We start from the raw sequence: 11,168 nt of genomic DNA, 5'->3' as shown, positions 1-11,168 counted from the left end.
CAGTCGGTGTGTCATAACATTCCCTTTGCACACCCACACTGTTTGAGCTTTTTTTCCCCCCAAACATTTCCTTCCGAGAGTGACGGGAGACCCAAGTACCCCTCGTCCCCCATCACCGCGCCAGGAGCCGTCCCCTCGGCTCCACGGATCCCCGCGACGGGGCCACTGCGTGCGCCCGGAGGTGTCTCGCCCTCCAAGCCCGGCGATTAGGCCGGTTCCTCACATTGTTCCCGGCAGGAGGGGCAGGAAATACCGCCGGTGGTGGCGGCGGCGACCGCGGCGGGCGGGGGAGAACCCCCGCCGTCGCCTGGGCCGTCCTGGTGGCCTCGCATCGATCCCGGGTCTAAGGTCCGGCCGGGTCAGAGTTCCCGCCGCTCGGTCGGCGAGCGGGCCACACCCCACCCCCTGCTCCGCGGGCTCCGTCTGGAGGCCTCGGTGGCCCCGCGGGGCTCCTGCAGCCCAGGCCGCCGTCAGGTGGAAGGAGACAGGTCAGCCGTGGCCGCCCGCCCGAGGGGGGCGGAGCCTGTCGGAGGCCAGCGCCGGGCCGGGGGGCAGCCGGGGGCCGGGACCCCGCACCCCGTCCTGCGCACGGCCCGCCCCGCGACCCTGGGCACGACTCCGCGCCCTCGGAGCCGCACCGTCCCGGGCAACAGGTGAAGAGGCCCCGGCCCGCGGCGCCCCGGCGGGGCGGTCCCTCCCCGCGCGCCCGGCGCCCGCCCCTCTCCACGCCCCCTCCCCTCCTCCCGGCCTCCGCCGCCAGCCTGGGCCGCCCGGCGGCCTCCCCCAGCTCCGTCCCGTCCTTCTCCGCTCGCGCCCCCTCGCCGCCCGAGAGCCCGCACGCCGAGGAGCGGGGGGCGCCGCGCACTCGCTGGACACGCGCAGCCGCGGGACCCGCCCCGGTTGGCGCCCCGCGCGCCCCCTTCCCCGCGCCCGCCGCGCGCCCCTCCCCCTCGCCCGCGTCCCCTGGGCTCCGGGCCGCGCGTCCAGCCCCCGACGCGCTGGGGGTCCCCGCGGAGGGGCCAGCCCGGCCGAGGCGCGACGATGGAGGAGCCGCCGCGCACCCGCCCGCACACCGTCACCACCACCGCCAGCTCCTTCGCCGAGAACTTCTCCACCAGCAGCAGCAGCTTCGCTTACGACCGGGAATTCCTCCGCACCGCGCCCGGGCTGCTCATCGTAGCGGAGATCGTGAGTGCGGGGCCCGAGGGGGACCGGGGGTGGGGGGCGCCGCAGAGGGACTGGCGCGCGCGCCTCGGCCGGGAGCCAGCGCAGGTCCGCGGACGGGCCTTTTCGCTCCGTCTCGCCTTCTTCCCAAAGTGTAAAACTCAGAGACCACCTCTCTGAGCGAGGTCCCGTCATCTTGGGGAAGAGGCTCGTGACCCTCAGGTTGTCAGTCGGGGTAGAAACCCAACTTGCGGGGGGCCCTGTGGGTGATGGAGGCTCGCCCTGGGAGCTGGATGGTTGGTGAGCCAGGAGTTTATGTTAATGAGAGTCCCAGACACCTGGTGCCGCCCTTACCTGCTCTCCACGTGGGTGGCCTCCTTCCTAAAGCAAAGCTTTCCAAAGATGGGGGGAGAGGAGCGGATTCATCCCTCTCCCTAATTATCTCCCTGGTAATAAAGTTGCGGTGAGCCAGGAAAGGTTCACTGAATACAAGCTGAGGGCCTCAGCCGCTGAGGACCGAAGGGTCTCCCGCTTGGTGCGGTGGCTAATCTTGGTTCGGGCTGAGAACATTCCTTGGGAGGAGGCCGGGCATGTGCATTCCCCCCTTCCTAGGAGGACAGGGAGGCTGAGAGGGTAAGTGATTTTCTGCGAAGTCCCAGCCAGTCCTTCACTGTCATTCTATTGAGTCTTCCCCGTGTGCCAGGGTCTCCTCAAGCTCTTTAGGTGCCTTCTGCCCTTATGTAATCCGCACAACAACCCTACCCTGCGACGGTGGCTTCAGCTATTATCCCATTTTACAGGTGAAGAAACTGAGGTATAGAGAGGGGAAGTAAGTCACCCCCCGCCCCTCCCAGGTGGAGGAGCTGGAATTCAAACCCAGGCCTATCTTGACAGGGGCCTTCTCATCCCTGGTAATGGGCATCCCATCCAGCTGCCCTAACCAGTGCCCCTTCCGCCAGGTGTCCTTTCCTGTGAACACTTGTGGAATGAAAATCTAGCCTATGTGGGAGTGGAGAATGGGAGTCAGGATGGTGCAGAAGTGACTGACGACTCTGAGAAACCTTCAGCAAAAGCTGTGTACATCAAATAGCTTACTTGCTCCTCCATTGTCTCAGACCCCGCTCCCGGGGTTACTGGATCCCCCATCCCCCAGCTGGTGTGGAAGGACTTCAGAAGACCCAAATAAAAAGCTAAGGGATTGGAATCGCCTTGTAGGAGGGCCTGGCTTATAGGAATTCAACAAATATTTGCTGTGTGAATGAAGGTGTTGGCAGGCTCCCCTGCTCTTTCAAAGCAAACAGAAGCTAAAATGATAGAGATGGGGCTTTTACTGTGGGGGTGGATTTCGACCCGGCATAAAGTAAAATGCTTCTTGTTTTCTGATTAATGATCAATAAGCTCTATGTTCCACACTTTTTCAGAAAATAGAGAAGTGAAGGAAACCATGTAAATGGCCCACTATCCCATCCCTACAAGTAACCACCGTTGATATATTGGCGTGTATCCTTTTAGATTTCAATACATTTTTTGAAAAAGTCAAAAAGCATGTAAGAAAAGTTACTCTTATGACTGCTACAGTTGAGTTTTCATTCTGGCCAGAACTATATATGCACATGTTTACAGAGCCAGATAGTCCTATCGGCAGACATGTTTTCCCACCCTTCTCCATACTAGAGGTACGAACATTCAAATCTCTTAGAGCTCTAAATCAGTGGTGGGGAACCTTTTTTCTGCCAAAGGCTATTTGGATATTTATAACATCATTCGAGGGCCGTACAAAAGTACCAACTTAAAAATTAGCCTGCTGTATTTGGTCAGACATTTCATTAACTCACCACTAATGCCTTGGGAGGGGCAGACCCAGTGATTTCTCTGGCCTTACACAGCCACCTCTTTACCACCCCATTATACATAGACCCTCTGCTCTCCCCCTGCATTTTGGGTTAGATCAATAACAAGTGTTGACCTGAGGACACTGAGCCACTGAGTAGTCTATGAGCACTTTTCCTTGCCTGCCCAGTTTCTTGTTTTCCCTGGAGTTAGTCATTCTTTCTTCCCATTTTTTTTTTTAGTTCTCTGGATATTTAGTCCCTAATTTTGCCTTAGTTGTCTAAATCTCCTCTTAGAAAAACTGAGACATGTTTTGAGACAGAGCTGAGAGGTGTTCTATCAGAGTCATCCTCACAATGGAGGGAGCCTCTGAGCTGCTCCCAGCTCACCTGGGCACAGCTGATGGCTGGGGTCTCCTGCACCACCCTGGGCTGGATCCCCTGCTTCCCAGGAGCAGTGTCCTCCCTGTCTTGCCTTCCTTTTGGGGGGACACACAGCCTCTAGTAGTTCCCTAAGAAGGGATGCATCTGTAAATTGAGATGTGCGTCTTTCAAAATGGCTTGATCCAACTGTAACATAATTAATAGTTTGGGTAAAGAATGTTAGATTAAAACTTTTTTTTTCCTCCAGAATTTTTAAAGTATTTCTCTGTTGCCTTCTAGTTATTCTATTTATTTTTTTAAAAAATATTTATTTCAATTCTTTTTTTAAAAAATATATTTTATTGATTTTTTACAGAGAGGAAGGGAGAGGGATAGAGTCAGAAACATCAATGAGAGAGAAACATCGATCAGCTGCCTCCTGCACATCTCCCACTGAGGATGTGCCCGCAACCAAGGTACATGCCCTTGAACCAAACCTACGACCTTTCAGTCCATAGGCCGATGCTCTATCCACTGAGCCAAACCGGTTAGGGCTATTTCAATTCTTTAAAAAATGTATTTTATAAGCGTTTTGTTTGAGCCAAAACTGACAACAGTTGCCGGGAAAGATCCCAAATGCCCTGTTTATTCCAGTTCGTGATCCCTTTTTTCTTCTGGAAGCCTGTAGAATCTTCTTTCTTCTGTAATATCACAGTCATGGGCCTTCATGTGAGTTTGTTTTCTTCCATTATACTAGGGAGCTGGTGTGTTCTCTCAATCAGGAAAACTTACGCATCTTTAAGGAGAACTTTAAAATTTAATTTTTTTTTCTTTTTGTCTGGGTTATATGGAAGCTCTATTTTATTTATAATTCTTTATTGTTGAAAGTATTACATATGTCCCCTTTCCCCTCCCCCTCATTGTCTTCACCTAGCCTGCCCCCGTTCCCCCCTCCCCCAAGGCCGTCCTCCACCCCGCCCCCCATTGTCTGTGTCCATTGGTTATGCTTATATTCATACAAGTTTTTTGGTTGATCTCTTACGCCCTCAACGTCTGCCCCCATCCTCCCCTGCCTTCCCTTAAAATTTTAATTTTTATCTTTGCATTTTTTCAGTGTTTTGTTGTTTTTTCTGAAACTTTTTTCCTATATATGTGTGTGTGTTTTATATTTTTTTATGGATTAAAGACCTGCTGTGTTCACTTACCATATACCATGAGCATTTTTCAGGGCCTGAGATCTCTCCCACTATTATAGTTTCCTGTCATAGGAAGTACTGTTTTGATTTCCTCAGTTTTCCATTGTAAAACTGGCCTGTTTCTAGGTTTTACTAGGATAGCCAGTGCTGGAGAAATCTTCCTTGTTTGTCCCTCTTTTTACATTTGTCCAATGAGGGGCAGGTTTCAAACTATTGCTGTCCCAGCCCGGAGATTAAGATAAACCCAGAAGAATGTTAACTTTTCTGCCTTGAAAAAAACAAAATACTGAGACAAAGAACTACTAAGAACCTAACTTCCCCCACCTCATCCCAGGGGAAATGAAATAATAGAGAACAAAACACAATGTTTCCCCAAATTTGTTGTAAAAATGCTTGCCCTGGCTTTCTCACAGGGGTGAATGGTAGCAGCTAACCTACTAAAACACTCTAGGCCAGTGATGGCAAACCTATGACATGCGTGTCAGAGGTGACAGGTGAACTCATTTTTTTGGTTGATTTTTCTTTGTTAAATGGCATTTAAATATATAAAATAAATATCAAAAATATAAGTCTTTGTTTTACTATGGTTGCAAAGATCAAAAAATTTCTATATGTGACATGGCACCAGAGTTAAGTTAGGGTGTTTCAAAATGCTGACACGCCGAGCTCAAAAGGTTCACCATCACTGCTCTAGGCTGTGCCAATATCACATCGTGTTGAAACCAAATTGTACTTGTTCCCTTTTCAAGATTTTATAACAAACTAAAAGCAATCCAGTACTTGACCTGTGATTTGTAGGATGCCGTGATCTCATAACAATCTCCAGTACCTGAGACTAAAAGTGATTTGTCAGAAGCTGAGTTAGTTGCACCCTTCTTGTTACTGATGACTTTAAAATGAATTATAGCATCTGTGTCATAATGTAAGGTCACCTTTCATGATTGTCATGAGCAAACTTAGTTGGGGAAGACAGAATAGGGCTTTCTGACAGCTGGAACCTAAAGTACTCTATCCTGTTGAGTTCCTTAAAAAAAAGGGGGGGGCCATAGTCTCCATTTCACGAAAACAATACCTAGTCTTTGCAGAAAAAATTAGAAAAATGCAGGTAAGAAAAAAAAGATGTAATTCTAGCCTTCCTAGTGGTTCCTCATGGGCGTGGTACAGCTCTTTGTCTGGGAGTGGGTGGTTTTTTTATTTGTTTATTTAATGGTTATTGTAATGCCATTTACTGGAGTTTAGTGCCCTGGGGGCCAGGTATGCTAAATGTCCTGAAGTACCTGGGACAGTCCCCAACAATGAAGAATTGCTTCACCCATTGACGACAGCACCATAGCTAAGGAACTCTTTTTTTTTTTTTTTTTTTTTAATATATTTTATTGATTTTTTACAGAGAGGAAGGGAGAGAGATAGAGAGCTAGAAACATCGATGAGAGAGAAACATCGATCAGCTGCCTCCTGCACATCTCCCACTGGGGATGTGCCCGCAACCCAGGCACATGCCCCTGACCGGAATCGAACCTGGGACCTCTCAGTCCGCAGGCTGATGCTCTATCCACTGAGCCAAACCGGTTTTGGCAGCTAAGGAACTCTTGAGTGAACCACTGTTTACCTCTTGGAGTAAACCATTCTAGAATTCCTCAAGTGGTTATATGTTATTTATCTGTAATTTTAAAAATATATATATATTTTGATTTCAGAGAAGAAGGGAGAAGGAGAGAGAGATAGAAACATCAATGAGGAGAGAGAATCACTGATCAGCTGCCTCCTACATGCCCACAGTGGGGATTGAGCCTGCAACCTGGGCATGTGCCCTGACCAGGAATCAAACCGTGACCTCCTGGTTCGTAAGTGGACGCCCGACCACTGAGCCAGCCAGTCAGGCTTTATCTGTAATTTTTAAAAATTAATTATTTATTTATTTTTGATATATTTTATTGATTTTTTACAGAGGAAGGAAGAGGAATAGAGAGTCAGAAACATCAATGGGAGAGAAACATAGACCAGCTGCCTCCTGCACACCTCCCGCTGGGGATGTGCCCGAAACCAAGGTGCATGCCCTTGACCGGAATCGAACCCGGGACCCTTGAGTCCGCAGGCCGACGCTCCATCCACTGAGCCAAACTGGTCAGGGCATTTATCTATAATTTTTAAAATGCAGTCACCTGTAAACGACGTTTTGTTTACTGCTGTGGCCATCTGTGATAGATGCCTTCCATTTGTCCCTCAGTCCGCTCTCCACCTTGCTCTCCACCCCAAAGGCACACATGAATGTGCTGTCACAAGAACTTCCCTCTGATGTCTCCCCCCGCGCCGCCCCCCCCCCCCCCCCCCCCCCAGGAGGCTGTAGGGTGAGGGAGAGCAGGTCCTGAGTATTCATTCCCTGAGTCCTCGCTGCTGGTGCAGCAGGCTGGCTGTGTCCCTCCGTGGAAGGCCGGCTATCTGGCAGCCCTCTGATAACTACATTCCCGGGTGCTGAGGTACTGCACTATCACTTGTGGTTTGCTAGCACCCTGCTTTATAAGTAACGCCTTTATTAAACTCCACTCAACTTACCCAATCTGAACATGCCCAGTTTCCTGTTGAGACCTGATAAATTGCCTTTCCTCATCAATGATTAATTTCTTATAATATACTTAACTAGAGGCCTGATGCATGAAATTTGTGCAAGAGGTTCTGCCCTCGCAGCCCCTCTCAGCCCCTGCTTTGTCCGGAAGGTTGTTCAGCTGTACGGGATAATTAGCATATTAGCTCTTTATTATATTAGGATAGCCACATAGTATTCCATAACTAGCCAGGCTCCTACTGTTCACTTTGTGTTTCTTTCTTTCCTTTAACAATGTTGTAATAAACATCCTTTAAACAAAATCTTTCTGGGTGTTCTTTTATTTTTTATTGATTTCAGAGAGGAATGAGGGAGAGAGAGAAACATCAGTGATGAAAGGGAATCATTGATTGGCTCCCTGCTGCATGCCCCACACTGGGGATCAAGCCCACAACCCAGGCATGTGCCCTGACGGGAATCAAACTGTGACCTCCTGGTTCATTGGTTGACGCTCAACCACATTAGCTGGGCCTAGGTGTTCTTTAATGTTTTTTTCTAAAGATGAGTACTTAGAATCGAATAACAGGTATATGTGTACTCATAAAATTCACTCTTTTCAGTATAAAGTTCTATGAGCTTTGGCATATGCATTTTTAAAAAGCAACTTTGTTGAGATATCATTCATGTAATAAAGTTGATCTTTTTAAAAGTCTATACAATCCAAGGATTTTTTAGAATATTCAGAGAGTTGTACAACTGTCACCACTAAGTTGAAAACATTTTTATTGCCTCAGAAAGAAACACTATATCTCTTAGTAGTTCCTCCCCATTCTTCCTACCCTCAGCCCTTTGGTAACTACTAATCTACTTTCTGTCTCTATGCATTTGTCTATTCTGGACATCCTATATAATAAAAGCCTAATATGTAAATCGACTAAATGGCTGAACGATTATTCGCTATGATGCGCACTGACCACCAGGGGCAGATGCTCAACCCAGGAGCTGCCCCCAGCCCTCAGGCTCCAGGCTGGCCAAGGCGGGTGCCAGTGGGGGCTCCCACCCCCCCCCCGATCTCCCCGCCAGTTGCCCCACAGAGGGAGGCGACTGGTGGCAGTGGCAGGGAGTGGGGCCGGCGAGCGGGTGGCGCCAGGCTGGCCAAGGCAGGGGCGAACGGGGGGCCCCCAATTACCCCGCTGGTCGCCCCACAGATTGGCCTGATCTCTGGCCAGGCTTAGGGATCTTACCCGTTCACAAATTTCGTGCACCGGGCCTCTAGTTTCACATAAATGGAATTCTACCTTATATATGTGGCCCTTTCTGTCTGGCTTCTTTCATTTAGCATAATGGTTTCAAGGGTCGTCCATGGTGTAGTAGTATGTATTAATATTTCATTCATTCTATTAACAAATACTCCATTGTGTGATAGACATAACATTTTGTTTATCCATTAATCAGTTGTTGGACATTTGGGTTGTTTTTACATTATCACGATTAAGAATAATGCTCCTACCCTGGCCAATGTTGCTCAGTGGTTAGAGTATCGGCCCCTGTGGTGAGGGCATGTGTGGGAGGCAACCAAGGGATGTGTCTCTCACATTGATGTTTCTCTCTCTCTCTCCCTCTCTCTCTCTCTCTCTCTCTCTCTCTCTCCCCTCCTTCTCCCTTTCTCCCTTTCACACTTTCTAAAAAAATATCAATGGAAAAAATATCCTCTGGTGAGTATTAATAAAAAATAAAATAATGCTGCTGTGAGCCTTAATGTACAAATTCTTGTATGGACATATGTTTTCAGTTCTCTTGGGCATTTACCTAGGAATGGAGTGGCAGGGTCACATGGTAAGTCTTTGTTTAATATTTTGAGGCACTGCTAGACTGTTTCCAAAGTGGGTGCACAGCAGTACAATCCCACCAGCAATATTAGGGTTCCAGTTTTCCCACGCCCTCGCCCTCGCTAAGATTTGTCGTTTTCTGTATCTTTGATCCTGGCTATCCTACAGGGTGTGAAGTGATTTCTCACTGTGGCTTTATAACGACTAATGATGGTCAGGAACTCTTTGTGTGCTTTTGGTCATTTGTATATCTTCTTTGGAGAAATGCCTATTCAAATCCTTTGCCATTTACCATAAAAAATTACATTAATTTATTTTGTTGTTGAGTTGTAAGAATTCTTCATATAGTCTGGATACAATTCCCTTTTCAGATATATGATTTGGAAAAATTTTTCTTCTATTCTGTGTCCCTTGAGGGGCAAAGGCTCTTAATTTGAAAAAAATCCAATTTGTGTACTTTTTTCTATTGTTGCTTGTTTTTTGATATATCTAAGAAGCTTTTGCCTAATCCAAGGTCATAAAGATTTACTCCTATGTTTTCCCCTAAAAGTTGTGTAGTTTTATGTCTTACATATAAAGTTATGATTTATTTTGAGTTAACTTTTATATATAGTGTGAGGTAGGGGTCTAAATTCATTTTTTCCCATATGGGTATCTAATTGTCCCAACACTATTTATTGAAAAGACAACTTTTGTCTTATTGAATTGTCTTTGCACCCTTGTCAAAAATCAAATAACCTGAAATGTAAGGTTTTACTTCTGGATTCTCAGTTCTACTCCATTGATCTGTATGTCTACACTGTATTGATTAGTGTAGCTTTATAGAAAGGTTTGAAATCAGAAGTGTGAGTTACCAAATTTGTCCATTTAAAAAAAATTATTTTGGCTATTTGGAATCCCTTGCATTTACATCTGAGTTTTACTATCAGTCTATCAATTTTTGCCAAAAAGGGCAGCTAGGATTTCAGTATGGATTGTGTTGAATCTGTAGATTAATTTGGGGATTGCCATCTTAACAAAATTAAGTATCCCAGTTCATAGCCAGAAAGAGAGGCCATGCTGTGCCTGAGCCACCCTTGGGGTCAGTGCTAGGGTCAGGCTTCATGCTGGGGTTGGGGTGGGTCAGGGTCAGGGTCAGGGGCCAAAGATGGTGAGGGGTGGTGCTCATATTTGTTGTTAGGATTTTGCCTTATATTTTAAAAATATATTTTTATTTCAGAGAGGAAGGGAGCTGGAGAGGGAGATAGAAACATCAATAATGGGAGAGAATCGTTGATCAGCTGCCTCCTGCACACCCCCACTGGGGATTGAGCCCGCAACTGGGGATTGTGCCCTGACCAGGAATTGAACTGTGATCTTCTGGTTCATAGGTCGACACTTAACCACTGAATCAGGTGCATCTAGTGGGGTTTTTTCCTGAGGACGGGAAGTATTAATGTGTGGTTTATCTTTTGCGGGGAGACATTGGGGGTAGTGGAGCTGTATGGACTTTCCTCTAAGGTGTGCACACAGCTTGTTGAAATGCCTGGCAGTCTTGAATAGTCAGGGCTATTTCCAAAAGTAACTGCTGGAGGAATGGGGAGAGAATGATTAACTGGACAGCTTCTAAGCTTTTAAATTTGTTCCTTAGCATATGACCCTTGGCCCATTCCTTCTCTCACTTCTGCTGTTATCTCTAATCTGTGGAGTTTTCTTAGGGTCTGCTTGGAAACGCACTTTTTTGATAGATCCACTATTTTCCTGAAGACTAGAAATCCCATTGCTTATTTAATCATTAGTTTGTTCTTGCAAAGCTCCCAGGAATCCCTCACTGCTCTAGGCTGCTGCTGCTGCTCTTTCCAGTGTCTGTGTGTGTGTGTGTGTGTGTGTGTGTGTGTGTGTGTGTGTGTTTTTATTAATTTCAGAGAGGAACGGGGGTGAGAGGGGGAGAGAGAGAGAGAGAGAGAGAGAGAGAGACATCAATGATGAGAGAGAATCATTGATCGGCTGCCTCCTGCACGCCCCACACTGGGGATCAAGCCTGCAACCTGGGCATGTGCCCTGACTGGGAATCAAACCATGACCTCCTGGTTCATAGGTCGATGCTCAACCACTAAGCCACGCTGGCTGGGCCGGATTTTATATATTTTTAAATTATTTGTGGGTGTTTTGGGGTGAGAATTAGGGAGTGTGAGGAAATGAACATATAGGTCTCGTCAGCTACCTTGAATAGATGTTTAGCTGTTTTGTCATTCACTTATCAGTA

At 47.5% G+C, this 11,168-nt stretch overlaps 1 protein-coding gene across 1 annotated transcript in view; it reads left to right on the top strand.

Annotated features, from left to right (window-relative positions):
* The first annotated feature begins 328 nt into the window (after positions 1-328).
* Positions 329-11,168, top strand: part of CMTM8 (CKLF like MARVEL transmembrane domain containing 8) — a 61,080-nt gene continuing 50,240 nt past the window's right edge. The window contains exon 1 of the mRNA XM_070391086.1: positions 329-1,188. Within this exon, the coding sequence (XP_070247187.1) occupies positions 1,042-1,188 (147 nt within the window). The 5' untranslated portion in view covers positions 329-1,041. The remainder of the gene's footprint in view (positions 1,189-11,168) is intronic.

This window comes from Myotis yumanensis, unplaced genomic scaffold (genome assembly GCF_028538775.1).
Source record: "Myotis yumanensis isolate MYYU_CA2020_CCGP unplaced genomic scaffold, mMyoYum1.0.hap1 SCAF_14, whole genome shotgun sequence".
In the NCBI taxonomy this organism is placed as follows: Eukaryota; Metazoa; Chordata; class Mammalia; order Chiroptera; family Vespertilionidae; genus Myotis; species Myotis yumanensis.
Note: the sequence above shows the minus strand (reverse complement) of the source record. Positions and strands in the feature narration are given on the sequence as shown.